The sequence below is a fragment of the Hyla sarda genome, chromosome 9 (assembly GCF_029499605.1).
Source record: "Hyla sarda isolate aHylSar1 chromosome 9, aHylSar1.hap1, whole genome shotgun sequence".
NCBI lineage: Eukaryota > Metazoa > Chordata > Amphibia > Anura > Hylidae > Hyla > Hyla sarda.
The window spans coordinates 39407403-39424285 of NC_079197.1; the positions used below are offsets into that span (position 1 = coordinate 39407403).

The 16883-nt window shown below is 44.3% G+C and overlaps 2 protein-coding genes across 10 annotated transcripts in view; one reads left to right on the forward strand and one right to left on the reverse strand.

Annotated features, from left to right (window-relative positions):
• ASTN2 (astrotactin 2) overlaps positions 1-16883 on the reverse strand; it is a 759531-nt gene that overhangs the window by 128756 nt on the left and 613892 nt on the right. The gene's annotated exons all lie outside the window — the stretch shown is intronic.
• TRIM32 (tripartite motif containing 32) lies at positions 1953-13727 on the forward strand. 5 transcript variants are annotated; one of them, XM_056539752.1, is made up of 3 exons: positions 3286-3377; positions 4211-4735; positions 9586-13727. In XM_056539752.1, exons 2-3 carry the CDS (start codon positions 4688-4690, stop codon positions 11530-11532), a joined length of 1995 nt encoding a protein of 664 aa, XP_056395727.1. In that variant the 5' UTR covers positions 3286-3377; positions 4211-4687; the 3' UTR covers positions 11533-13727. The 5 variants fall into 5 exon arrangements, with proteins under 5 accessions (XP_056395728.1, XP_056395730.1, XP_056395729.1 ...); XM_056539753.1 differs by lacking the exons at positions 3286-3377; positions 4211-4735 and adding an exon at positions 1953-2102; XM_056539755.1 differs by lacking the exons at positions 3286-3377; positions 4211-4735 and adding an exon at positions 2341-2635.

Here is a 16883-nt window from a genome sequence, read left to right on the forward strand (position 1 = left end):
TTTGCTGCTATTCCTGTGAAACACCTAAAGGGTTAACAACTGAATGTCATTTTGAATACTTTGATGGGTGCAGTTTTTATAATGGGGTCATTTGTGGGGTATTTCTAATATGAAGGCCCTTCAAATCCACTTTAAATCTGAACTGGTCCCTGAAAAATTCAGATTTTGAAAATTTTGTGAAAAATTGGAAAATTGCTGCTGAACTTTGACACCCTCTGATGTCTTCCAAAAGTAAAAACATGTTCAAAAAAAATTAATAAAATTTGGAAATTTTTCACCAAGAAATGATGCAAGTATCAACAAAAATTTACCACTAACATAAAGTAGAATATGTCACGAAAAAACAATCTCGGAATCAGAATGAAAAGTAAAAGAATCCCAGAGTTATTAATGCTTAAAGTGACAGTGGTCAGATGTGCAAAAAATGCTCCCGTCCTTAAAGCGCAACTGTCATGGAAATTATACCCCCCAGACTAATAACATGACAGTATAGATGATGATACGTGTAATGCAGCTGTACTTTTGGCTGCTGTTTATCACTCTTTATCAGCAGCAAAATAGTTTTATTGTGCGGTCAGCAACAGTTGGATAGGCGTGGCCGGGGATCGTAATGCCCCACCTCCGTCACGCCTATCCCCTGTAAGTGAGCACTGGACCACTGTGTGATTGACACACAGGTCCCCACCCCCCAATGTCCATGATGTGCGGGCCGGCGTGACTCCACTGAGCCTATCCATATAATGTGCACCTTTATGTTATATGAAATACAGTGCCCGTACTCCTCTTCTTTCTTCTTGTAGTGCCGGAGACGCGCTGCTTCTGCTTTCACTATAGGCAGAGAGCTCTGCCTGTAGTGAAAGCATAAGCAGTGCATCTCCGGCACCAGGAGAAGAAAGAAGAGGACTGTATTTCATATAACATAAAGGATGCAAGAGATGAAGATCATTGGATCTTTGGATCTGACGAAGAGGGGGTCCCACCCCTCGAAAAGCGTTATCTGTGATCTACCCTAATAAAATCCGGTTATCATCTGTTAAACTCAACTGTGTCCGGCTACTTCTATACTGCCACGATCCCAGTCAAGCTATTCTACAGGAGTGAGCGCTCTAACCACCTTTTTACCACGTGAACCGGAGCCCCGGGGATCTTCATCTCTTGCATCCTCCAGACGTCCAGGAATCCGAGGACGCCACGGTGTGAGCTGCACCCCCTGATCTCACTATTCCCTTTGAAAAGGGATACAAGCGCGATATGGTGTTGTGCTCACTGCACACCAGAAGGTGAAACAAAACAACGTAGTCTCAAGGTGATAACAAGTGCTCAACCCCAAGTGCAATTGTGCACACATACAATGGGGTAGAGGACCCGCACCTATGGAAGGTGAGAAGGTGAGCACGTTTTTTTCACCTCTTTTCCTTCTTTTTATCTGAATACTTTTACGGCACATTGTTGCGCTTCCTCTTTGTGTTTCCAATTTTTCTGCATATCAAGCATATAACATAAAGGTGCACATTATATGCATAGGCTCAGTGGAGTCACGCCGGCCAGCACATCATGGACATCGGGGGGTGGGGTCCTGTGTGTCAATCACACAGTGGTCCAGCGCTCATTTACAGGGGATAGGCGTGACGGAGGTGGGGCATTACGATCCCCAGCCACACCTATCCGACTGTTGCTGACCGCACGATAAAACTATTTTGCTGCTGATAAAGAGTGATAAACAGCAGCTGCATTACACATATCATCATCTATACTATCATGTTATTAGTCTGGGGGGTATAATTTCCATGACAGTTGTACTTTAAGGTGAAAATGGTCTGGGTCCTTATGGGGTTAAACAGGCTGTCCAGCAAAAAAAAAAAAAAAAAAAAAGCACTGTAAATATATAGCGCTGCAGACAGCTACTTCAGGCACAGTACCATACAATTACAGTACGACTATGTAGAGAGTGCTACAGCAAGCTTGCTTCAAAGCGGATGAGTTCCATCTGCTATCAGCAGCCTAGGACTCACTACTAATGTCCGCTATTAACCCTATGGAGGTCTTATACCTTCCTCCGACATGCAGGATCTCCGATTTCCATGTGTTTTCTGTCAAGGAAGGTAGGTACTCTACGGAAAGGTTTAATATAAATATATACAAAAAAAGTTTTCAAAAATATATAAAGCCCCATTCCCCCCCCCCCCCCCCAATAAGATATTGATCAACCCCTTTCCCCTAAAACTATTTTTAAAGTTTTTTTTAAAACCACATATTTGGTATTGCCATGTTCGGAAATCCAAATTGTGGATGTCCAACTGTTCTGTTGCAAAACTACAACTTCAAGCATGCCCAGAAAGGCAGAGTCTGTCCATGTATGCTGGGATTTGTAGTTTTGCAACAGCTAGAAGCACCCTGGTCTGGAAACACTGATATAAACGCAGGACTTGTGTATATGTAGCCGGTTGGCAGATAACAAGCTGGGAGCAGACAGGCACAAGCTTCACACACTGCGGAGCGGATTCTACAGACAATTTCCCGCCTTTACTGTGGTACAGCAGGGAACTACAGCTCCCATGCCGCATTTGGGGTGAAGCGGAAGTGACGTCACTGAGCACACTTTCACCCAGACTGGGGAGTGGCGCAGTATACGCAGGTAAGCGGCGCTCCCGTGTGTTGGTGTCAGGTGACCGGTGCGGTGCCGCAGCCGGAGGGTCGGCACTGTCATCCTCAGGTAATGATGTACAGGCGCGGCTCTGGTGTGTTGACCGGTGCGGGACCTCCGGGGGGAGGAGGGAGCGGTGTCACTTGTACTGGTGACATTACATCCCCTGTATGTATCACCGCTGACCTGTGTACATGTGTATAGACAGCAACAATACACAAGGGGGCGCACAGCATACAGACATACGTGTTATATAGAGCAGCACTGGATAAGACTCTCGTGTGGTAACATGCATCATGTAGGGACCTGTCATGTCATTGTGCAGAGGTCCATACGAGATCTTGTGGTGCTGTGCCATATGAAAGGGGCGTGGCTAACAGACCATCATAGGAAATAGGGCGTGGCTAGCAGGTCGTCAGGAAAGGGCGGGGCTAGCAGCAGTATAGAAAAGGCGGGGCTAGATCACCATAAGAAAGAGGTGGGACTAGTAGGTCATAAGAAATGGGGCGTGGCTAGCAGGTCATCATTAGGAAAGGGTGGGGCTAGCAGGTCATCATAGGAAAGGGGTGAGGCAAAGGGTTATCTGAAAGGGGTGGGGCTTACAATCCTGAAAGGGCGGGCTAGCAGGTCATCATATGAACAGGGTGGGACCAGCAAGATATAGGAAGGGGCGGGACAAGCATAGCCTCACAGGAAAGGGGTGGGGCAGCACAGGACATGGCAGGGCTAGCAGGTGTGTAGAAAGGGGTGGGGTTTGCATGTTGTCATACTTAAGGGGTGGGGTTTATTGGTATCTGTCAGGGTGCACAGCATACATCTGTCAGTCTCCACACTGCCCTGGATTTTGTTCAATTCTTTATCTTATTCATGCACATAGAGGGAGATTTAGCTAAACCTGTGTATAAGATCAGCGGTGTGGTTGCCCATAGCAACCAATCCTTTTTTCTTTCACCTGGACACCACTCTTCCTCTACACAGGTTTTGGTAAATTCCCTCCTGTATAGTGATTCTTCCCACAAGCAACTGCTTTTACATTTCATTCAACACCCCCCCAATTGTTTGGGGGTCACACGCCGCATACTTGCTGCACAATCTTATTTTTTTAATAATTGTTCAAAAATATAGCATTTTAGTACAGTATTTCTTATTCCCTTTAAAGGGATACTCCGCTGCTCAGCGTTTGGAACAAACTGTTTCGGATGCTGGAGCCGGCGCTGGGAGCTTGTGAAGTCATAGCCCCGCCCCCTCAATGCAAGTCTATGGGAGGGGGCGTGATGGATGTCACGCCCCCTCCCATAGACTTGCATTGAGGGGGCGGGGCTATGACTTTGCAAGCTCCCAGCTCCAGCGTTCGGAACAGTTTGTTCCAAATGCTGAGAGGCGGAGTATCCCTTTAAAGGGAATAAGAAATATAAAGGAAGGACTTAAACTTCTTCCCAACTGGAACCACTTCTGACATTGGCTCAAAAACTGCAGTGGCAGTATTCCAAAAAGAAGATTTTAGGGGGAAAAACAAATTTTAAATTACCTTTCTTTTTTTTTTTTTTTTTTTTGCCACTAAGCCAGAAAACCCATCAGAAGTAAGGAAACAAACAACAAAGAAGCATCATAGGCCTCTTATCAAACTCTCCTTCTCCGATTCCCCCCCAGAACCCGGTCTGATGTCATCTGGTCCCCTCGTCTCCCCCCTGTTTCAGAGACAAGTGGTCTCAGCAGGGTCTGCCCACCTGGCCAACCACTGACTTAGGAGGGACACTGCTGTGGACAGAGATTGGCTAAGTGGGCAGGTCAGAGACGGTGAGCAGGAGAAAATAACTTATTTTATTTTTACTCCGCCCCCAGCCATATATCACAAAATTATGTCCCTAGACAACCCCTGCTACTGTGAAGGGGAAGTTGGGAACCTTGATACGCTGCAACCACATATTGTATAAAAAGTTAAGAACCAAGATACCAGAAGTCATGCAACGTGAGTACAGAGCCTGACTGCCGAGGCTGCTGATTGGCTGCAGTGGTCACCTGACATCCACTGCTCATGTAACAATGGAGCACCAACAAGAAGCAGAACGGGGGATTAGCGAGGGAACAGAGGTGGAGGCAAATAAAACAGTTTAAAATAAATAAATAAATAAAACGATTGACAACCCCTACTGAATAAGGCTGACAAAAAACTTCTCTAAGGATAAGGCTGGGTGTAGTATTTTGGTCAGTATATTTTCCGACACCAGGAGTGGGTGCAAAAAAATGTATTAAAGGGGTACTCCGGCCCTAAGACATCATATCCCCTATCCAAAGGATAGGGGATAAGATGTCTGATCGCAGGGGTCCTGCTGCTGCACGAAGCGATGATTGCTCCATGTCTGAAGACTCGCGACTCCTGGGCCCGAGTATCGGGACGTCACGACTCTGCCCCCTTGTGACGTCACGGGAGGGGGCGTGCTGCAGATGATTAGGGGCTGCATGAGAGATTGAGGGGGTCCCCAGCGTCAGGACCCACCCCGCGATCAGTCATCTTATCCCCTATCCTTTGGATAGGGGATAAAATGTCTTGGGACCGGAGTACCCCTTTAACCCCTTAAGGACCCAGCCATTTTACACCTTAGGACCCGGCCATTTTTTGCACATCTGACACTGTCACTTTAAACATTAATAACTCTGGAATGCTTTTAGTTATCATTCTGATTCTGAGATTGTTTTTTCGTGACATATTCTACTTTAACATGGTGGTAAAATTTTGTGGTAACTTGCATCCTTTCTTGGTGAAAAATCCCAAAATTTGATGAAAAATTTGAAAATTTTGCATTTTTCTAACTTTGAAGCTCTCTGCTTGTAAGGAAAATGGATATTCAAAATAAAAAAAATTTTTATTCCCATATACAATATGTCCACTTTATGTTTGCATCATAAAATTTACGTGTTTTTATGGGAAGTAACCCCCCCCCCCCCCCTGCGATTGGTCGGTTAACTAACCGAAGAATCGCATGGGATAGGAGGAGGTGGCAGGCTTGCCACCTCGCTCCTATACTTCAGCATGGTCCTGGCTGTCTGTGACAACCGGGATCATGCAAAATAACGGGCGGTCGGGTCCCAGAGACCCGATCAGCCCGGAATCGCCGACATGGGGGGCCTACATGGCCCCCATTGGCGTTTGCCCTGGATGCCTGCTGAAGCATTTCAGCAGGCATCCGCTTCCGATCTCTGCCCGGCGCGCGGCAGGGACTGGAAAATGCCAGGACCTATGGGGACGTCCTGGGTCCTTAAAGCCCAGGTTGCGGGGACGTCCCCGTACGTCCTTAAGAGGTTAATCAGTCTTAATCCGGCTATCTAACGGCTATCCCATTCCAGCAATTTGGAATGGGAATTGCAGCTACTGTTAGATAACTGTTAGGGCAAGGAGTCACGTGGTACTTTTTATATATCTGTCTTGATGCTTTTATTCTCTGGCGTAAAGGGTCTGTAACACCACCTTGGTCCCTCTCCTATCTCTGATTGACAGTCAGCTGAAGCCAAGCCCTGTGTCTCAAACCTGCACCATTGCACAATTTATATACACAGAGCAGAAACAAAATTTGGAAACAGGGCTCGGCTTCCAGCTGACTGTCAATCAGGGATGGGAGGGGGAGCGAGTTTCCAGCCTTCAGAACTTCAGGGGCTTGGGAAAGCTTCTCTGACACCTATGAAAGCAAAGACATGGCAAGGAGACACGTGGTATATCCAACAGATATCTAACAGTGTCAGCGGTTTAGAACATGAATTGCCGTGAACAGATTCCCTTTAAGATATGAAAGCTGAGCCACGATTGGTTGTTATGGGCAAGTCCCTCTAGTTTTTGTCCTTGACAGATTGATGAATCTGATCTATAGTTTTTATTTTAAATTTTTTTTCTTTCACTCCTTTTTTTGGGAGTAAAAAATACTGACCTTATATTCCATGTGAACTCTGGTTAAGTCCAAATGGAATAGAAAAGCAGTGGTTGGAAAATAAAAAAAAAGGAGCCACACTCGCCCCTCTGCTTGCTCTTGGTCCAGCACTGCTTCCACTCCAGACTGCCTAGACGAAGTGCCCCAGGGTTGCCCTCGTACACTCAGCACAGGGAGCTGCAGCCGTCACGGTGCCGCAGTGCACTGTATTTCAGTGAATGGCTCCACGCCTGTGTTGAGTGTTTGGGATGCCATTAGAGCACTTTTGTGAGGGAGGCTCTGAAGTAGCAGTTGCTCAGGAATGGCAGCAAGTGGGGCCATTGTCCTCGGGCAACTTTTTCACCGGCTGTGAAAAAAGAGCATTTTCTCAGCACTCTGGACATGTCTGGTTTAGTGAATACTTTGTTTCACATAAAATATCCATTCTGGATCATCTTTTCTTATAATGCTGCATCGAGCAGCTGTCCTGTTATTGACATCTGGCTGTAGTTCAGGGCAATAATGGGCATTCACTTGGAGTACATTCACACGTAGCGTGTCTGGTGCAGAATTGATGCTGTGTTCAGTCATTTCGTTATATTGATTTACCAGCAAATTCGCAGCAGACAACGGTGCGTGTCCAGTCAGTGCTGACAGTGGCCGTCGGTGAACAACACATCCTATTGAAGAGAGAAATGGTAATACACCGTTGTCAATGTAACATTTATACAGGCGCAACAAAAGCGCAGCAGCACACTGCCAAGTTCTGAGGAAAGGTGCTACAGATATAAAGGTGTATACAGTGATGGCATATAATTAGGAAATGCTATTACATTATATACTCTGGGGCCTCCACAGATTATAAGAAAGTGATTACAGTGCTATAGAAAGTCTATTATGGGGCCCATCTCGTGCAGCAAAAGGACGACTGGCAGCAAAGCACTTCTCCTCACTCTTTTAGTGTGTGTTTGGGGGGGGGGGGGTCTGTCTTGGCCACTAGACTGTGACTAACTAAAACTTTTTACTATATGACATTAAAAAATATTAATAAATAAACTTAAAGGGGTACTCGGCTGCTCAGCATTTGGAACAAACTGTTCCTAATGCTGGGAAGCTCGTGACTTCATAGCCCCACCCCCTCATGACATCACGCCCCGCTTCGCCTCCTCAATGCAAGTCTAAGGGAGGGGACGGGATGGCTGTCACACCTTCTCCCATAGACTTGCATTGAGGGGGGCATCATAGCCCCAACCCCTTGTGACGCCCTACACCCTCAATGCAAGTCTATGGCAGGGGGCGTGACATCCGTCACGCCCCCTCCCATAGACTTGCATTGAGGAGGCAGGGCATGGCGTCATGAAGGGGTGGGGCTATGATGTCACAATTTCCTGGCCAGTGGAGTACCCCTTAAAAGCAGTAGTCCAGTTTTGGAAAATGTATCCCCTATGCAAAATATGCAGTACCCCTTTTAAAACAGTTTTCATAAATGAAGCCCACTAATCGTGGTGCCAGTTGTTCATCCTGAGACGGCTGAGTTATCACCACCACTTTGTTTGCAGACCGGCTCTGATAATTTGTATGTTGTGCAGATACAAACACACACAAATACGCTATTAAATATGCTGTGTCCTTCCTGGGAGGGAAGTTTTCTGCTTATGTAAAAGTGACATTAATTCTCTGTGAGATATTTCTTTCTTTTTACCAGCCCCAGCAATTTAACCAAAAAAAAAAAAAAAAAGTGTCATTAATTTCTGGGAAGTGACAGAATTCTCCACGTCGCCGGTGTTTGCTTCTGCACACATTGCTAATTCTAGGCTCCAGGTGCTGCACAGTAACAAGCAAACATAACAGGTCACGTATTAGTTATGCACGGCTAGTATGTAATTCCACAGCTGGAGAGCACCCACAATATTAACACGTTTCCTCACGCGTCATTTCCAAAGCATGACCTGAGGTGAACAATTTATCTGTTAGCAAAAAGGAATATTGTAGCTGCCAATAGATCTCTCTTGTTTTGAGCTTTAAATTATGTCGCTAAATTGCTATTATCGCATGGAGCTGCTGGCAGGGTAGAGCTGTAAGTGTTCAACTGTGAGATTAGCTAAGACGCAGCTATGCATTGCTTCTTCCTATTAGTTTTGCCTCCATGTTTCTTAAATTGTCGCTGCATACGCCAGTTTCCATGATTTGAATTCTCAAATAGGTTTCCCAGATTAGCCATTTAAAAGTAGGTACTCGTGCTGAATCTTCAATGTGACCCATTCCACTTAATCTCCCTGCCGCATTTCCTATCGAAGTGACCATGTCCTAATAATCTGCATTTTCCTAGGTGTGTGCTTATGGCTGTCTATATGTAGATAGATGTATTAAACAGACTACAAGCATTTACCATAAATAAGCATTTATGAATTTTATTGCAGTACTAGTAAAGTTTTAAGCTTGGTCGTCTACATACAGTACTAACCTAAAGCAAACCAGGAATCCTCTATGCTTGTCGCAGGTTATTCCTAAAAACATTTATTTTAACAGATGCCATTTCATTTAATTTCGATATGGAGGATTTAAAGGGGTGCTCCGGAGGTAAAAATGTTTTCAAATCGACTGGCGCCAGAATGTTAAACAGATTTGTAAATTACTTCTATTTAAAAAAAATCTTAATCCTTCCAGTACTTATCGGCTGCTGTATGCTACAGAGGAAGTTGTGTAGTTATTCCCAGTCTGACCACAATGCTCTCTGCTGCCACCTTTGTTCGTCTCAGGAACTGTCCAGAGAATGAGCAAAGCCAATACACCCAAGCTAACAACCCCACCCCTTTAAAAAAAATAAAAATCAGGAAACCCACATCAATACATATAAACACTGTATCCCTACTTTAGAGTGTAAGAAATTTTGGATCTCTACACATATTCAGCCTACTGCTTCAGCTTGTTTTCATGGTTTTATAGGTAGGCTGAACAAAGCACAGGAGTTGTAGTCTATTGTCCCGGAGAGGAAAAAAAAATAACTAATAAAAACTCATAAATTGACTTTTCTCCCCATAGGAAACCATGGCTACTGCCCCGTCTGTGAATCTGGATGGCCTCCGAGAAGTGCTTGAGTGCCCAATATGTATGGAGACATACACAGAAGAAGAACTGAGGCCAAAACTTCTCCAGTGTGGTCACACCATATGTAAACAGTGCCTTGAAAAGCTTTTAGCCAGTACCATTAATGGAGTGCGCTGTCCTTTCTGTAGTCGCGTAACCCGTGTCACAAATTCATCTCAGCTGACTGATAACTTGACAGTATTAAAAATCATGAACACAGCAGAACTGGGCGAGGCAGTCATAGGTTTAATGTGCAAGACGTGTAATCGAAGACTACCACGAAGGTACTGCAAAAAATGTGCTTATGTGATTTGTGAAATGTGTGGAGAAGAGGCACATCCCTCTCCAGATCACATTGTACTTTCAATCGCTGAAGCCGCAAATGAGCGTCGGCAAAGCTTACAGGAAAAGCTTACTTGTCTTAGACAGTCCATTCAGGAACTACAGAAGAGAAAATCCTCTCTAGACAGTCTTTCTTCACAGTTAAAGTGCAAGTACAAATTAGTTTTGCAAGATTACAGTAAAGAAGAAATTAATGTGCAAGAGGAGCTGGCTCGATCGCGCAAGCATTTTACATCTTCCTTGTATGAGGTAGAAAAATTAAACAATCACGTTCTGGATGAGCAAGCTTACCTTCTCAACATAGCAGAAGTACAGATTGTGTCTAGGTGTGACTACCTGATGCTTAAGGTAAAACAATCAGATTCAGCTCTTCTGGAAGAGTCTTTCGAGGAAGAAGAACCCAACCTAGTGGCTAATTTAACACAAGACCTTACACTACAAGATGTAGAATTTCTTAAGCTAGGGCATGTTGGTCCTGTACAGGTAGGTCAAGTCATCAAGAAGCCTTACAATGCAAATTTAGATGACCCTAACACAGATGGATTTCCTGTGGCTATGAGCAATGATATAGAGCCACTAGCAGAGGAACTAAGTCATGTGCAACCTTGTACTTCAACTCCTATGGTCCAACTTGCAGATACTGCATGTAGTTTACAGCAATGTCAGTTTCTGAGGAAGATGGGATCTAAGGGTAATATGCCAGGAATGTTTAATCTGCCTGTCAGTATCCATGTTACATCACTGGGCGAGGTACTTGTTGCGGACAGAGGTAACTGCAGAATTCAGGTTTTTAACAGAAAAGGCTTTTTGAGAGAAATAAGACGAAGTCCCACTGGAATTGATACTTTTGTGTTAAGCTTCCTTGGTGCAGATCTTCCTAACTTGATTCCGTTATCGGTAACTATGAACTGCCATGGACTAATAGGTGTAACAGACAATTATGATAACTCTGTGAAAGTATATACAATGGAAGGACACTGTATTGCCTGTCACAGAAGCCAACTAAGCAAACCATGGGGAATTGCAGCCATGCCTACGGGTCAGTTTGTAGTAACTGATGTGGAAGGTGGAAAACTGTGGTGTCTGACTGTAGACCGAAGCCTTGGTGTTGTCAAATACAGTCGGCTTTGTAGTGCTGTGCGGCCAAAGTTTGTAGCATGTGACCAGCACGGAACTGTATATTTCACTCAAGGGCTAGGTCTAAACTTGGAAAACCGTCAGTATGAGCATAATCTTGAAGGAGGGTTTTCGATTGGCTCAGTGGGAGCTGACGGGCAACTGGGTCGACAAATCAGTCACTTTTTCTCAGAGAATGAAGACTTCCGTTGTATTGCAGGAATGTGTGTTGGGGCCCGGGGAGACTTAATTGTGGCTGATAGTGGTCGAAAAGAAATTCTACATTTCCCTAAAAGCGGGGGGTACAGTGTCTTAATCAAAGAGGGCTTGACCTGTCCTGTTGGAGTGTCCATAACTCCGAAGGGCCAACTGTTGGTGCTGGATTGTTGGGATCATTGTATTAAAATTTATAGTTACCATACACGCAGGTATTCTTCACCTTGACACAGATAGGTCCCTTACATTGTTGATAGCCCTTGCTGTGACAATTTGCTTTTAGGCACTTTAACAAAAGAAAAATGCAGTCTATGCACCACTCAGCATTTTCCAATTCACCTATGAGTCATTATAATAGAAAGGAACCAAGAAGAGTGTATCATATATGCATTCATCTCACACCTCTAAAAATAAGGCTTTTAACAGCTCGTAGAGGCTTTCAGATGTCAACAATTGTAAGAATTCAATATCATGTCTTTATTGTAGGGAGTATTGTCCCAACATTATATTCTGGTTTACAGTATCCGCTCTAATCATGTCAGCTATTCTTTCTATATCGACTGGTAAAACATCTCTCGTTTACACAGAAGGAAAAGAGCAGTTCTTAAACTGTCAATGGGCTGGCCTTGTCTTTGTTCCAGGAACAAAGGAAACATTGTTAGTGTCTAGATTTTCCATTCAGTATTTAGCTTTTACTCCATATATGCAGAGTTAAAGGAAATATGCAGCCCTAACAACAATAAGTGTCTGATCGCGGGGGGTCCAACCGCCGGGGCCCCCCTGCAATCTCCTGCGGCGGCTGACACGCCTCCTTCATGTAGTTCTATGGGAGAGGCGAGGAGGCAGCATTCGTGCCTCCCCACCTCTCCCATAGAGCTGTATGTGGAGGGGGCGTTTCGACGACATCACTGAGGTCAACGCTACGCGGTCAGACCCCCCGCAATCAAACACTTATCCTCTATACTGTGAATAGGGGATAACTTGTTATGTCTGCAGTTGTCCTTTAAGCTGGCCATACACTTTTTAGATAGCTTTCAGGCGAATGGGTGTTTATCCTACAGCTATTCCTTTTCAACCCACACATAGTCAGAAATGCATGTGTTCTGAATGAGCAAAGGGGGGTAAGCAGTTGCCAGACCCCCTTCTACAGCATCTTCTCTCTCATAAAAACAAAAGAACTAGGCATTTTTAAATCAGGTGGCAGATGTCAGAGGACTATAACTCCCAGGCCTACTAAAATCACCAACAAAAGGCCATACTTACGGGTTACTGATAAAATGGCAGATTAAAAAACCTTTTCCCACCATGGTGTAGTTCAGCAACAATGCTATATGGGGGAGGTCATAGGTGCAACATGCAAATGAACAGCTACTCACCTGCCTACCATTCATAAGGGGGTAGCTGCTTAATATGAGAACTGCACATAGGGCATACAAAGGGTGCCAATGGCATGATGGTGTGTAGTTCACCATGCTTGTTTAAAGCCTGTTAAGGACACCCATATTATTCAATAATGTCTAGGGACTAGCCAAACACACACATACACACTTGATGGTTTGCTGGTCCCATCAATATAATGGCCCAGATTTATCAAACTATGTGAGGGTAAAAGTGGAGTGATTTTTCCCACCAATCACAGCTCAGCTCTCACTTTACTAGAGCTAGTTAGCTGAGCTGTGATTGGTTGCTATGGAAAAATCACTTCACTTTTCCTCTCACACAGTTTGAAAAACCTGGGCCAATGTGTTTTACTAAAACTGTCTAATTCTTATTGCAAACTTTTCTAGACTAGTAGTCTCCAAACCAGTTGGTACATAATTTGGTACATTTAGGCTACAGCTTCAGATAGCAAGGCCACACCTTCTTCGTCAGGTCTGGCAGAATTATGTCTGAAACTCAGTGTGGTGAAAGATTTTTGGCACACTTTGCAATGCTAGATCTGGGCCAATGTCTACGACATGTAGTTGCCACTCTTTTTGTTGAAAGCCAAGCTGGATCATATCCAAGAGAGATTAGAAATATTGTTTTAAGGAATAAATGTATGCAGTCTCCAAGCAATGTTCTCCTGGGCCTTGTAGTAGAAATGCTTTACTGTATGATGACCATGTATGTGAACATTTTTAACAAAGAAACTGCCGTGGGGATTGTGACACAAGTCATTATTTATTTCTGTTTAATGGAGATCTAATAAGATTTAATGCGACATTTTGGGTTGGGTTGCTTTATGTATCTGAACTTGACAGTAAGTCATATAAGAAAGAGGCATTTGTGACATAAAAGTATCACTAATCGGAACATTTACAAAACAATTTAATAAATATAAAACCAATTTCTTATTCCCCTAATCTCCCAGTTTCCTTTTGATCCTTTTTTTTTGTCTCTTTTTGCAAGTACAAAGAGAAATATATATATATATATATATATATATATATATATATATATATATATATATATATATAAAAAGAAATCTCCTTTATATGTCCCCGGAGCTCAGCCATGTCCTCCATCCTCCTCACAATCCTGTGTGTGACTGTAAGTTGACTATAGAATCAGGAGCCTCTGCCAGGTCTGCTGTAGGATGCACAGATCATTAACCCTCTTAACAATAGACTGTTGTTTTTTGATGACGGACGGCAGCTCCTGATTCTTCAGCTACATCTTTTGGCATTGCTGCTTTGATGCTCCTGCAATCTGGCAGAGGCAGGCTTGGTGCTCAGGCATTAGAGACAGACAGGGATGCTGAGAAGGTAGTAGTTTATATGCTTCTGTCTGCTCTTATGAAGGCTACATAGCACTCAGTGAGTGACTTTAAATAGAGACGCAGGATTTGCCATATTCGACTTTGTAATCAAGTGGTTGCCAAGTGCCCTAACATGACATAGGTTCTGGGTCTTCACAGAACCCACATCAGATGTTCCAATTACATAGGGGGCTGTTTCCCCCTATAAATGGGATTCTTCTGGATACCTCAATTACAGTGTGAAGCAGAACAAAACGAAATATACAGTGATGAAGTCCTTCAGAGGTCTTTTGTGAACTCTTAAAGACATATTTTATATGACAAAAGAAACACCCTATCTGAAACACTAGCATAGCCATCCTGTAACCCCAGTCTATACCAATTTTGTATCAAACAAGAGAAAACGAAATAGGAAAAACATTAAATACACTACTTAGTGTAAAATTCTGTAGAACTCCTAAATTTACAGATAAACATGTATACAGGCTATGTTTACACAGTTTTTTGTTTAGTATGTTTAAAGGGGTACTCTGCCCCTAGGCATCTTATCCCCTATCCAAAGGATAGGGGATAACATGTCAGATCGCCGCGGTCCCGCTGCTGGGGAGCCCCGGAATCGCAGCTGCGGCACTGCGCTATCATTACTGCTCAGAGCGAGTTCGCTCTGCACGTAATGAAGGGCAATACAGGGGCCGGAGCATTGTTAAGTCACGGCTCTGCCCCTCGTGAAGTCACGGCTCGCTTCCTCAATAAAAGTCTATGGGAGGGTGCTTGGTGGTCGTCATACCCCCTGCCATAGATTGCATTAAGGGGACGGGCCCTGATGTCACGAGGGGCAGAGCCATGACATCACGCTGCTCCGCGCACTGTATCGCCCGTCATTACGCACAGAGCGAACTCGCTCTGTGCAGCAATGATAGTGCAGTGCTGCAGCGGCGATCCTGGGGCTCCCCAGCAGCGGTACCACAGCGATCTGACATTTTATCCCCTATCCTTTGGATAGGGGAAAAGATGCCTAGGGGCGGAGTACCCCTTTAACCAAAACATGGAATAGAACCAGTTCAGATAAGAACTATGTTAGAAAGATTTGCACCTTTTCTGTGTTTAGGACCCACTCCTGGTTTTCGTTAAAAATAATGACCAAAGTACAATGTGTGAACATAGCCTTACATGTGAAAAATGATGCAAATATGATTTTGGTAACCCAAGAAATAAAGTTAGGGCCAGAAAACCACAAATGGTAAAGTTTCTGAACCAAAATACGGTGGCCATCATGGCAACTTTGTTGCCTAAGTCCCACCACTCAGTTCATAAGCAGAAAAACTAGAAAATTCTTTTCTATACTTACTTGGAGAATTACATGCAGACTGGCAAATCCATGAGACCCTTTTATTTCCTGTTAATTTATTTAAAGTACTCCAGTGAAAAACAATTTATTTATTTTTCAAATAGAAACATAGAATGTGTCGGCAGATAAGAACCATTTGGCCCATCTAGTCTGCCCAATAATCGGAATACAGTGACCCCCCCCCCCCCCCCCCCCCGACCTACGATGGCCCTGACATATGATCAAATCGACATACGATGGCCTCTCAGAGGCCATCGTATGTCGATGTCAGCATTGGCATACGATGTTTTTTATGTCGGGGCCATCGCATTAAGTGCTATCCGGCAGCGCAAAATGCTTAAGCAGCGCAAATGCTTACCCCTCTACGATGCTCCGGGGTGCCCTCCGGGTCCAGCACTGGTCTTCCGGTGTCTTCTCGGCCCTCTCCGATGACGTCAATACGCTGCTGCGCATGTCATCCAATAGGAATGGCGTACGCAGCGGCGTAATGACGTCGCTACGCAGGCCGAGTAAGGCCTTGCGGAAGACAGCAGAGGACCGGAGAGGTCCGCGGTCACCATCGGGAGCGGCGGGGACACCATCGCGAGCGACGGGGACAGGTGAGTACAGCTTCCTATACTTTACATTGCACGAATCCCTCAACATACAATGGATTCGACAAACGATGGCTCGTTTGGAACGAATTACCATCATATGTTGAGGGACCACTGTACTATGAATAAGCCCCTGGCCCTATCTTATATGAAGGATAGCATTATGCTTATCCCATGCATGTTTAAACTCCTACACTGTATTTGCAGCGACCACTTCTGCAGGAACGCTATTCCATGCATCCACTACTCTCTCAGTAAAGTAATACTTCCTGATATTACTTTTAAACCTTTGCCCCTCTAATTTAAAACTATGTCCTCTTGTGGTAGTTTTTCTTCTTTTAAATATGCTCTCCTCCTTTACCATGTTGATTCCCTTTATGTATTTAAAAGTCTCTATCATATCCCCTCTGTCTCTTCTTTCTTCCAAGCTATACATGTTAAGGTCCTTTTAACCTTTCCTGGTAAGTTGTATCCTGCAATCCATGTACTAGTTTAGTAGCTCTTCTTTGAACTCTCTCTAGAGTATCTATATCCTTCTGGAGATACGGCCTCCAGTACTGCGCACAATACTCCAATTGAGGTCTCACCAGTGTTCTGTACAGCGGCATGAGCACTTCTCTCTTTCTACAGCTTATACCTCTCCCTATACATCCAAGCATTCTGCTAGCGTTTCCTGCAGCTCTATTACATTGTCTTCCTACCTTTTAAGTCTTCTGAAATAATTATTTCTAAATCCCTTTCCTCAGATACTGAGGTCAGGGCTGTGTCAAATAATCTATATTCTGCCTGAGGGTTTTTACGCCCAAGGTGCATTAACTTGCACTTATCCACATTAAATTTCAGTTGCCAGAGTTCTGACCATTCTTTTAGTTTGCCTAAATCCTTTTCCATTTGGCGG

Bases quoted from the DNA above. Each gene is read 5' to 3' on its own strand.
- TRIM32 (XM_056539752.1), top strand. From the start codon at position 4,688: ATGGAGCACCAACAAGAAGCAGAACGGGGGATTAGCGAGGGAACAGAG. The intron at 4,736-9,585 runs GTGGAGGCAAAT...TTCTCCCCATAG, and splicing joins GGATTAGCGAGGGAACAGAG to GAAACCATGGCTACTGCCCC.